A 13,086-nucleotide genomic window follows, 5' to 3' on the forward strand; every position below is an offset into this window, starting at 1 on the left:
CCGGCGTGTGTTTACTGAAGGGGCTGATCTACGATGTGCAGAGCTTTGCCGCTGTAGTCCGAGGAGGCGATGGCGCTTTCTCCTTGCAGCCCAAACTGAACCCAGAACAGTCTTTTGTCTCTGTAGTCAATTGAGAGCGCCTCCAACTGTTGCGTTCGCTTGACGAGTGTTGTTGTCGTCTGTCCTGTCACATCAGACCGCTGGATGCTTGGGGTCGTACCACCAGATAGCCAAAACAGAAACCTACCAAATGCACTGTTTGCTCATTTGCCTTCCTACGAATGATGTACCAACACGATTACCTTTTCGCGGGGTCAATCACTATAGAACTGGGCTGAATCAAGTGTCTCACAAGAGTCCTCTCATTCTTCCCATTGGAATCCATTCTCTTGACTTTGCCCTTTCCCCCGCTTGTCCAGTATACGACGTTCCACATCCAGTCCACGGCGAGGCCTGAGATGTGTTTGTCGGACGAGTACAGTTTCTGCGGAACAACGAGGACATTCCGTCACAAAAGAAAAATGCCAATCGCTTTCTCCAGCTTGAATGCAAATGCTAGTAGAAGAAGTCCAGTTGACTTCAATCAATCTCCTGTGGATGAATGGATTATTGATGGATATCAATACGAAGTACCAGAAGGGCACCAGTGCCGACGTAAACTGTAGTTAGTAACCAGACCGCCTTATTTTGGTGCGAAATTGGTAGTTACTAAGGCTGTTCTCAACTAAGGATTTTTTATGTCAAATCTTATTCTTTATATGTTGCCCATAGTCGAGGCAAAATCTATGGCGTCAGTTGTATTTTTGATTTTTATTTTTTATAGTTCAGTGCAGTCTTTGAATACAGATGCTAGTAGAAGAAGTCCAGTTGAGTTCAATCAATCTCCTATTAATGAAATTATCCTGAAAACCTTTTCGGGGTATCAATACACTGTACCAGAAGGGCAGTACGATGTAGTTAGTAACCAGACCGCCTTATTTTGATGCTAAATTGGTAGTTACTAAGGCAGTTCTCAACTAAGGACTTTTTTTGTCAAATCTTATTCTTTGGATTTTGCCCATAGTCGAGGCAAAGTCTATGGCGTCAGTTGTATTTTTAATTTAGATTTTTTATAGTTCAGTGCAGTCTTCGGATTGGGCCTCCGCGGGCAGATTAGGCAGCTCTAGCGTAACGCCATAAGACGATCAAACTTGATTCTCCAGAAGAAGTAAAGGTCGTAACAAGGTTTTCATGCATGAAACTGCGGAAAGATTATAATTAAGGCTGAGATGTGTTTGTCGGACGAGCACAGTTTCTGCAGAACAACGAGGACATTCCGTCACTAAAGAAACATGCCAATCGCTTTCTCCGGCTTGAATGCAGATGCTAGTAGAAATCCATTTGACGTCAATCCTGTGGATGAAATTATCCTGGAAACCTTTTCGGGACATCAATACAAAGTACCAGAAGGGCACCAGTGCCGACGTAAACTGTAATTAGTAACCAGACCGCCTTATTTTGGTGCTAAATTGATAGTTACTAAGGCTGTTCTCAACTAAGGACTTCTTATGTCAAATCTTATACTTTGGATTTTGCCCATAGTCGAGGCAAAATCTATGGCGTCAAGTTAAATTTTTAATTTGTATTTTTTATAGTTCAGTTCAGTCTTTGAATGCAGATGCTAGTAGAAGAAGTCCAGTTGAGTTCAATCAATCTCCTGTGGATGAAATTATCCTGTAACCCTTTTTGGGATATCAATACGAAGTACCAGAAGGGCACCAGTGCCGACGTAAACTGTAGTTAGTAACCAGACCGCCTTATTTTGGTGCGAAATTGGTAGTTACTAAGGCAGTTCTCAACTAAGGATTTTTTATGTCAAATCGTATTCTTTATATGTTGCCCATAGTCGAGGCAAAATCTATGGCGTCAGTTGTATGTTTGATTTGTATTTTTTATAGTTCAGTGCAGTCTTTGAATACAGATGCTAGTAGAAGAAGTCCAGTTGAGTTCAATCAATCTCCTATTAATGAAATTATCCTGAAAACCTTTTCGGGGTATCAATACACTGTACCAGAAGGGCAGTATGATGTAGTTAGTAACCAGACCGCCTTATTTTGATGCTAAATTGGTAGTTACTAAGGCAGTTCTCAACTAAGGACTTTTTTTGTCAAATCTTATTCTTTGGATTTTGCCCATAGTCGAGGCAAAGTCTATGGCGTCAGTTGTATTTTTAATTTAGACTTTTTATAGTTCAGTGCAGTCTTCGGATTAGGCAGTTCTAGCGTAGCGCCAGAAGACGATCAAACTTGATTCTCCAGAAGAAGTAAAGGTCGTAACAAGGTTTTCATGCATGAACCTGCGAAAAGATTATTATTAGGGCTAATTTCAAATATAGTGCAACCTCAATTTATGAACCCCTCTATTAAAGAACTTTTTGATTTACAAACTTTTAGATCGAGCCAAATATGCCTCTATGTGCAAACCATTTCTCCGTGTACGAAAGCATAATTCAGTCATTTATTTAACGTTATGCCTGCGGGCAAAACGCAAGGCGCAGAGCGCTCTCCACGTCACTTGCTGCACAGGACACTCCGAGTCACTTCTTTCCCCCGTTTTGACAAGTTTTGTCCATTTTGCTAACTTAATTTGAGTCCCAAGAAGAAACAGACCAGCGTGGAAAGACTATTTGCATTAATGATGCTCACAAGTATGGAAGAATCATCGAAGCAGACTTTGTACCACAGCAAGTGTTATTTGTGATGAGACCGGACTTGTCTAGAAAAAATATACCAAAGTGGACCTTTTTCACTGCGGCAAGAAGAGTTGTAGCAATCTGAAGTTAAAGTTAAGGATTTTTTGTGATTTCTGATTGTTTCTGAGGGCACTATAGTCACTTCTGTGTGTGTGTGTGCGTGTTGCCGGAACAGCGCATACAGAACAGTTTGGCATGTTTTGACCCGTTATTAAATAGAAAGTTGATCCATTACCCCTTTGTTATGTTTGTTTATTATACAGTACTGTTTAGCACTTCATATTGTGTTCAAAGTGTACAAACCCTGTGTAACTTAATTTTACTACAGGGTCGATCCGAGGACATCACTAAACTATCCATTGTCTGGCGGGTTTATTTGTTTATCTGAATGTTTAAATTTTTTTGAGGTGGAAAAAGATCTGTTTGTATGTGGGGATGCCCATTATCTGTGCTCTTACGAGTATACATGCTAACATGAAATTATAACAAATTATGAATTATGAAAATTAGAGATGTCCGATAAATGCGTTAAAATGTAATATCGGAAATTATCGGTATCGTTTTTTTTATTATCTGTATCGTTTTTTTTAATTTTTTAATTTTTATTTTTTTTTATTTTTTATTAAATCAACATAAAAAACACAAGATACACTTACAATTAGTGCACCAACCCAAAAAACCTCCCTCCCCCCATTTCTTTCTGTTATTAATATTCTGGTTCCTACATTATATATCAATATATATCAATACAGTCTGCAAGGGATACAGTCCGTAAGCACACATGATTGTGCGTGCTGCTGCTTCACTAATAGTACTAACCTTTAACAGTTAATTTTACTCATTTTCATTAATTACTAGTTTCTATGCAACTGTTTTTATATTGTTTTACTTTCTTTTTTATTCAAGAAAATGTTTTTAATTTAGTTATCTTATTTTATTATTTTTTTAAAAAAGTACCTTATCTTCACCATACATGGTTGTCCAAATTAGGCATAATAATGTGTTAATTCCACAACTGCATATATCGGTTGATATCGGTATCGGTTGATATCGGTATAGGTAATTAAAGAGTTGGACAATATCGGAATATCGGATATTGGCAAAAAGCCATTATCGGACATCCCTAATGAAAATCCTTAGTCGAAGACAACCCAACTTAAAAAAAGGGAAACTTGGGTAAAAATAAAAAGACTTGTTTTGGACATCAAGGTAGTTTTTTCAAAGATCTGTTTGGTACATGTACCAGTTTGCTTCCGATCATACCTACTAAATGATATCAAACCCTACACATCAGTTCTATATTCACCTGTCTGTGCACGCTTCTCAAGGATGACTTGTAGATGATTCCCGAGTGTTTGTCCGCCCAGTAGAGTGTCTCTTCTCTGAAATGGAAATCGAGCAGGATAGTGGTGGCCACCTTGGAAAGGAGCCTTCTGTGGTTTTTCCCGTCCAGGTCCATCCTATGTATTGCTTTCCCATGGCCGAATATCAGGAAGGGCTGTGAAACTTGACACAAAACATTGTTTTCTTCCATCTGTCAAATGGCATTTTTGTACCCACCAGTGATTTTAGTTGACCAGGTCTGCATGTTTTTAGTTTCATTGTGTGCATTGTCGGAATATAAACCCTGAGCTTCATTGCCTCCGTACATGCTTCATTGGGATTTTTCAAGTCATACAATTCATCAGATGAAGCAGGTAGCCTAAGTAACAAATGTTTTTTGACTTCGCATTTAGCCATAATGTCGGAAAAATTACTTACAAAACCCAAAAGCAGTGAAGTTGGCACGTTGTGTAAATGATAAATAAAAACAGAATACAATGATTTGCAAATCCTTTTCAACTTATATTCAATTGAATAGACTGCAAAGACAAGATATTTAATGTTCACACTGGTAAACTTTGTTATTTTTTGCAAATATTAGCTCATTTGGAATTTGATGCCTGCAACATGTTTCAAAAAAGCTGGCACAAGTGGCAAAAAAGACTGAGAAAGTTGAGGAATGCTCATCAAAGACTTATTTGGAACATCCCACAGGTGAACAGGCTATTTGGGAACAGGTGGGTGCCATGATTGGGTATAAAAGCGGCTTCCATGAAATGCTCAGTCATTCACAAACAAGGATGGGGCGAGGGTCACCACTTTGTCAACAAATGCGTGAGCAAATTGTCCAACAGTTTAAGAACAACATTTCTCAACGAGCTATTGCAAGGAGTTTAGGGATTTCACCAGCTACGGTCTGTAATATCATCAAAAGGTTCAGAGAATCTGGAGAAATCACTGCACGTAAGCGGTAATGCCTGTGACCTTCGATCCCTCAGGCGGTACTGCATCAAAAAGCAACATCAGTGTGTAAAGGATATCACCACATGGGCTCAGGAACTCTTCAGAAAACCACTGTCAGTAACTACAGTTCGTTGCTACATCTGTGGGTGCAAGTTAAAACTCTACTATGCAAAGCGAAAGCCATTTATCAACAACACCCAGAAATGCAGCCGGCTTCGCTGGGCCTGAGCTCATCTAAGATGGACTGATGCAAAGTGGAAAAGTGTTCTGTGGGCTGACGAGTCCACATTTCAAATTGTTTTTGTAAACTGTGGACGTTGTGTCCTCCGGAACAAAGTGGAAAAGAACCATTGGGACTGTTGTAAGCGCAAAGTGTAAAAGACAGCATCCGTGATGGTATGGGGGTGTATTAGTGCCCAAGGCATGGGTAACTTACACATCCGTAAAGGCGCCATTAATGCTGAAAGGTACATACAGGTTTTGGAGCAACATATGTTGCCATCCAAGCAACGTCTTTTTCATGGACGCCCCTGCTTATTTCAGCAAGACAATGCCAAGCCACGTTCTGCATGTGTTACAACAGCGTGGCTTCATAGTAAAAGAGTGCGGGTACTAGACTGGCCTGCCTGTAGTCCAGACCTGTCTCCCATTGAAAATGTGTGGCGCATTATGAAGCCTAAAATACCACAACGGAGACCCCGGACTGTTGAACAACTAAAGCTGTACATCAAACAAGAATGGGAAAGAATTCCACCTGAAAACCTTCAAAAATGTGTCTCCTCAGTTCCCAAACGTTTACTGAGTGTTGTTAAAAGGAAAGGCCATGTAACACAGTGGTAAAAATGCCTCTGTGACAACTTTTTTGCAATGTGTTGCTGCCATTAAATTCTAAGTTAATGATTATTTGTTTCTGTTTGAACATGAAATATCTTGTCTTTGCAGTCTATTCAATTGAATATAAGTTGAAAAGGATTTGCAAATCATTGTATTCTGTTTTTATTTACCATTTACACAACGTGCCAACTTCACTGGTTTTGGGTTTTGTATTTAGTAGTTGTCTCTAAAGTGTCAATTGTCCAACCTTGACATATAGCGGGCTCCGTTTGCTCTCGGTCTTATCATGCTAATGTCATCTCTTGTGTAACCACGGTTACGGTGCTTACCGCTGTGGAATGGAGAAAACAATGAGCAATGCCAGGCACAAACAGCATAATGAAATGTCTGGCCAATGACGGGTTCACGGGGTGGTCAACATTGTTCTTGAACCTGGAGGTTCCAATGGGAATGCATCGAAGTTCTACATTTTGTTCGGTTCCTTGGTTGTCTTTTGATTGCACCATATATCTCAACTGACAGCAAGCGGTTCATACCAAGCAGCAGTTACAAAGCTATCTATTTAAATATTCATGTACAATTTGTTACTGTTGTTGATAGGGATGGGAATGGAAAGCCCGTTCTTGTTGAGAACCATTTCCAATCCTAGGAATCTTTGACGGGTTTGGTTGACGATTCCCATGATGTCACCACGCACGGCGCCGATCAGCAGCACACACAAGAAATTATTATTCACAAGAAATGTAGACAACAGGGCATCAAATTCAGAAAATACTGGCAGAAACATTAGCAGACACAGCATGTGATAACTTTGAATGAATAACGTGTTTTTGATCCACCTGGACACCTAAAAACTGCGGTAACACTTTAGTATGGGTAACATATTCACCCTTAATTAGTTGCTTATTAAAGTAACAAAGACTTAATTTAGAGTTATTTGGACACTAGGGGAACATATAAGGGTTAGGGTTTCTAATAAGCAATAATTCTGAGGTTATTGAGGGAAGACTCTTAGTTAAAGGCTTACTGGTTGTATAATAAGGCCATGCAGAATAAGGCATTAATAAGTACTTAATAATGACTAATTAAGAGCCAATATGTTACTAATGTGCATGTTAATAAGCAACTAATTAATGGTGAATATGTGTTCCCCATACTAAAGTGTTACCGAAAGCGCATATGCTTAATTTTATGCAAAAATAATGGTTAATTTTTATAGTTGTTTGAAAAATTCCAAAGTGTACTGTTCTTTATGACTTGCTTGTATTTGTCTTTGGCTGATGTAGTTGTACTTATATTAGAGCCCTCAGCGTATATACTGTGTATACATTTAAAAACAATCATTTATTTTTGAAAACATCTCAACAAGTTACCTAACATTTTTGTGTTACGCTCATTTTGTCACATAATAGTGTTTTATTGTATATTGTTTATTATTACAGTAGAATATTCATTTTATCATTATATTAGAGTTTATTTCAAAACAAAACGGGTTTTTTTTCAGCACCGCATCGAGGCTGTGGGCTTTTTAAGACCTCACTGTTTTGTTTATATACTCTATAGGTGTTTTTTCTAAACTAAACAGAGTTGATGCTAATCAACTTGCTTGCTATTCTTTTATCCAAATGAGAATCGATAAGAGAATCGATAAGAGAATCGATAAGAGAATCGATAAGAGAATCGATAAAGAACCGAATCATGAAAATCCTTTTAATTCCCATCCCTAGTTTTTGGCAATTGTCGACATAGTTATAACTTTTTTTTACCTGCGACTGTGGAGAACACAGAAATACATTTTATAGTTCTCTCAAAGGTTTTGAAAGTGTTTGCTCGGGTTTATTGAGCATAGCCAAGTAGGGTTACTGTATGAGATAGATTCCCAATCGGGATTCTTATTTAAATCTGTAGATTCTAAATGGATTCAAAATTTTTCAGAATCAATTTTCAAGAATCGCATTTTTCCAAAACACGTTTTTTAGGCCATACTTGCGCTTATTGCGCATATACGTCATATATCAGCAGCCAAGAGGAGCTTTTGTAATCTTTTTTTATTTGTATACCAACTAATCTATTGCAAGAATTGGTTTGAATCAAGAATCATGCTGAATCCAGGATCGATTTTTTTATTTAATCGTCACCCCAGGAATTGAAATCGAATTGAATCGTAAGTTGTTATAAGATACACATCCCGATTGCCAACATTTTTATCTGTAGTGTAAGTGCTAAAGTTTCTTTTACATACTTTGTAGCATATTTCTAAGGCCAAGTTAGTGGTCATAACTGTATCACCCGAGCATTGCAACTAGCAGCTTACATTCGGGTTATTAAGGTTATGTATTTGCTGGGGTTTGTTTGGTTTGTCGTTTGTTAGTTAGCCACACAGCTAATAAAGTTATGGGCGAATTTTGAAGAAATGTTACAAATGTGAGGTAGGGCTAGGTGGAGGTCTGTATTTTCTGAGTTTTTTTCTATTTATTATTAAACTTCTTCTTCTCCAGATTTTGGCGCGCTCTACCTTCCACATTTGTCACCCGATTCAAACCGTTCCAACTTCAGACTGTTCAGCCTATTTGGGTATTGTGGGCTTTCCCTTGACAAATTCCCCAAATTCCCAGATTTACCAGAATTCCAGGTTTTTCGGGACATTTTTCCCATTCAAAATGCATTTTTCAAACTTCCACCATTTCCACATTTTTCAACCTATTCAAACCATTCCACCTTCAACACATTCCACCATTCTGGAAGTTTAAACTAATTTTTTTCCAAGTTCAAAAAGAATTCCTGGTATTCCAGAGCCCTATTTCCACCCTTTTTTCTGGCGACTACTCCTTCCAAATTTTTCAATGCATCTCAACCGTTCCACCGTCCAAACATTCCTCTTAATCAGGACAAAAAACAAAGTTGTTTTTTGAACTGTAAAAATTCCCGGTTTTCCCAAAATTCCAGGAATTCCGTAATACCATTTCTCAAATCAACATGTTACTACTTCAACATTTCTCGACCAATTTGAATAATTCCAACACCAACCATTTCAACTCATTCAGACCTTTCAAGTCTTAACATTTTTCCAAAAAATTCCCGCTTTTCCCGAAATTACCAAATTTTGTGAAATTCCCATTGAAATCAATGGGACATTCTTCCAAGTTCCACAACTCCCACATTTTTCATCTGATTCAAACCGTTCCAACTTCAAAATATTCAGCCTGCTTGGGAATTGTGTGCTCTACTTCAACAATTCTAAAAAAGTAATTTTCCTGTTTGCAAATATTATAGTTTAATTGAAAATGTGTTTACGATGCCAATGGTTGGTAGTACGAGTTTATTTAGGCAGACCCACTCAAGTTTAATTGATAGAGAGGTACACATTTTACCATGTAAACCTGCTCACAACCAAAAATCACATTAGACGTGTCCAGTGAGTGTCCGTTTACACTATACTCAGAAAACCAACAATACCAGCACACAACCTCAGTTCTATAAATGTGGATTTGGATTGTGACAAACTCACCAACACAGCTGCCGTTCCTCCCCGCTCGTGTCAACCGCTCGTCCCAACATGCCGTCCCCAGGGCCAACACTCCAGCGTCTTGCACCGTGAGGTAGATCAGTGCCACTGTGACCGTTGCAGCCAACATAATCCCGCGCTGTGTTCAGTTCTTTTCAGGCATTGCCGCAAACGGCACCGGCAAAGAAAAATTTGCCCGAAATAAACTGCATTTGCTTGTGGACCGTTTGCATCCTCCTCCAAGACGGGGTGGCGAATATGACAGCAGAAGGGCGATGGAAAGAAACCCCTTCCAGTCTCAAAACCGAAGAGGGTAGAAAATAGTGTGTGGTGTGCCGCTCACACCCTACCTCGGCCCCCATGCTGCCAGTCTGTTTTGGAAGCAAAGATTGAAATTCCTGACACCCCCATGGTAAATTTTGCACATGCAATCTCAGCGCTGGAGCGAAATCTCCTTTAAGTCGGTATCTCCAGCAGAATGTGGAAAATGCCAGAAATGAGGCTCGGCCTGAGGAATATGCAACAACATTTTGTCCTCACTCCTCCCCTGTGACGCATGTCCCTTCTACATGTGGACACTCGGATGTGTCCGGGGCGTTCAAGTGATGGGATTGCTAGTGTGGTCTTTTCAAACTGGAACAGTCTTTAAAATTAACATTCAATAACACTTGCATCTTCTCATTAATATCACAAGCATTAAACTTTGTTGTTAATTCCATATACACTCCAGAGTTTATCGACTCCTAGCGGCAATGAGTAATTTATAGGGAACGGCATGGGTGCATTATCCTTAATTCTTTGTCCTCTTTTTTTTTTTTTCTTCACCCGGGATAACAAATAACAAATGTCAGGAACCAAAACCTCTATTCATAGCCTTCATGACTACCACATTGTCAGCCACAGCGTCATCAGTAACCTCGTAGAAGAGCACTGGGAGATTTACACAGCATGCAGACTGATGGCAGCGGTGACCTTTTCTCCACAATTTGTCCAGCATGGTAGATGATCAACAATGGACATGTTAATATGTTTGCATTCACGCTGTCTCTCTTTTTCTCTACATTCTCCTGAACCAAGCTAAAGCATCCCTCTTAGACCAATACAACTTTCCTTAAACAAAAGCTTACAGACGGCAAAAAGATGTGCAATAATTGGGGGCCCTTTGACGTTAATTACAGATTAGAACCATGTTGACCTTTAACTAAACTTGCAATATCTAAACTTTTATTTCCAGATATACAGTCGTGGTCAAAAGTTTACATACACTTGTAAAGAACATAATGTCATGGCTGTCTTGAGTTTCCAATCATTTCTACAACTCTTATTTTTTTGTGAGAGTGATTGGAGCACATACCACAGAACTTTCCTCCAGAAGGTCTTATCTTTGTCCATGTGGTGTCAGATGAAACAAAATTTGAGCTGTTAAAGAAATATGTTTGGAGGAGAAAAGGTGAGTCCCAGGAACACCGTCAAGCATGGTGGTGGTAGTTTTATGCTCTGGGCCTGTTTTGCTGCCAATGGAACTGGTGCTTTACAGAGAGTAAATGGGACAATGAAAAAGGAGGATTACCTCCAAATTCTTCAGGACAAGCTAAAATCATCAGCCCGGAGGTTGGGTCTTGGGCGCAGTTGGGTGTTCCAACAGGGCAATGACCCCAAACACACATCAAAAGTGGTAAAGGAATGGCTAAATCAGGCTAGAATGAAGGTTTTAGAATGGCCTTCCCAAAGTCCTGACTTAAACGTGTGGACAATGCTGAATAAACAAGTCCATGTCAGAAAACCAACACATTTAGCTGAACTGCACTAATTTGGTCAAGAGGAGTGGTCAAAAATTCAAGCAGAAGCTTGTGGATGGCTACCAAAAGCCAAGTATGTGCTCCAATCACTCTATCACAAAAAAAAAAGAGTTATAGAAATTATTGGAAACTCTTCTTCTTTACAAGTGTATGTCAACTTTTGACCACGACTGTATATTGCCTTTTCACTGAAAATGTGTTTTAATGACAGGACAGTTGCAGTTTAAGGTCTTTTCCAGCACATCCTAAAGATTCCTAATGCTGTTCAGGTAGTCCTTGGTCTCATTCAAACATAAATAAATTGACAAATCATAATAATTACTGTCTTTGTTATTCAACTGAAGGCTATTTATTGTAAAAAAGTGAATTCAATTGAAATCAGTCACTATTTTTTTTATATAGCCCTTTATCACAAGTGCCTCAAAGGGCTTCACAAACTACAGCAACATCCCCTGATCTGAAACCACATGTGGGGACCCCCGCTCCGGTGTGACGTATACAGGCATGCGATTTTTACGTCTATAGTCGGATATTTTTTTTTAATCTTTGTAAAAATATAAAAAAATATTTCCCATTTGTCTTCGTTTTTTCCGACCTACATACAATGTGTGTTAAAATCTTGATCTGTCTCTTTGCCATACCTGCCAACGACTACGGTTTTCCCGTAATGAGTACGGTTTTCAATAACCCAGTGGTAAAACCTACGGTTAAATGATTAACTTAAAAATCGAATCTACGTTGCGAAGCAACTCCACGGGCAGGGGACAAAAAAAGTGAAATCACAACAGACATCCCAAATGACGACGAGAGAGTCGGAGGAGAGAAGAGGGAATATTCAATCGGGCGACTTCTATATTAAAAAAAACTAGTGGAAGATGGCAGAGGGATTCTCTTTATTAGATGTTTCTTTTAGCGATGTAGACGACGTCCAGGAAACCCACAATGCGTCTACTTGGCCACATTTGGACACAAAATAAATATAAATAAAACAATGCCCAAACATTCATTTGAGTTGTTTACAATGTAAGCCCAACTCAAAATTGTTTGGTGGAATGGAAGACGTGGAATACACATTTAAGAACACACATGTGATGACTTTTGATTGACGGTATAGCCTGTCTAAATGCTACATTACATTTTCATGAGTGTTTTAGAACAAGACAGTAGCTGACATTGTGTGCATAATTTCTACTGTTTATATTTTGACATTCAATAGTTGTATCATTTTGAAACATAAACAAACATCCATCCATCCATCTTCAACCGCTTATCCGGAATCGGGTCGCGGGGACAGCAGCTCCAGCAGAGACCCCCAGACTTCCCTCTCCAGAGCAACATTAGCGACTTCCTCCTGGGGAATCCCGAAGCGTTCCCAGGCCAGAGAGGAGATGTAATCCCCCCATCTGGTCCTTGGCCTGCCGGGGGGCCTCCTCCCAGTGGGACGTGCAACAAGGACCTCCCTAGGGAGACGCTCGTGAGGCATCCGCACGAGATGCCCGAACCACCCAAGCTGGCTCCTTTCCAAGCGAAGGAGCAGCGGCTCTACTCCGAGTCTCTCTCGGGTGACTGCACTTCTCACCCTATCTCTAAGGGAGATGCCAGCCACCCTTCTGAGGAAACTCATTTCGGCCGCTTGTATCCGCGATCTTATTCTTTCGGTCATTACCCACACTTCATGACCATAGGTGAGAGTAGGAATGTAGATAGCTCGGTAGACCGAGAGCTTTGCCTTCTGACTCAGCTCCCGTTTCGTCACAACAGTGCGGCAGAGAGACTGCAATACTGCCCCAGCTGCTCCGATTCTCCGGCTGATTTCCTTCTCCATCTTTCCCTCACTCGTGAACAAGACCCCGAGATACTTAAACTCCTCCACCTGGGACAGAGTCCTGTCCCCTACCCGGACTGTACAAACCATCGGTTTCCTGCTGAGA

The 13,086-nt window shown here is 39.8% G+C and overlaps 1 protein-coding gene across 1 annotated transcript in view; it reads right to left on the bottom strand.

The window, feature by feature from the left end:
* Positions 1-9,707, bottom strand: part of egf (epidermal growth factor) — a 35,657-nt gene extending 25,950 nt beyond the window's left edge. Inside the window, exons 1-4 of the mRNA XM_062039786.1 lie at positions 9,360-9,707; positions 4,038-4,237; positions 303-484; positions 16-243 (exon numbers count right to left, since the gene is read on the bottom strand). Coding sequence (XP_061895770.1) covers positions 16-243; positions 303-484; positions 4,038-4,237; positions 9,360-9,486 — 737 coding nt within the window. The 5' untranslated portion in view covers positions 9,487-9,707. The remainder of the gene's footprint in view (positions 1-15; positions 244-302; positions 485-4,037; positions 4,238-9,359) is intronic.
* Between the last annotated feature and the right edge of the window lie 3,379 nt (positions 9,708-13,086).

This window comes from Entelurus aequoreus, linkage group LG28 (genome assembly GCF_033978785.1).
Source record: "Entelurus aequoreus isolate RoL-2023_Sb linkage group LG28, RoL_Eaeq_v1.1, whole genome shotgun sequence".
Classification (NCBI taxonomy): domain Eukaryota; kingdom Metazoa; phylum Chordata; class Actinopteri; order Syngnathiformes; family Syngnathidae; genus Entelurus; species Entelurus aequoreus.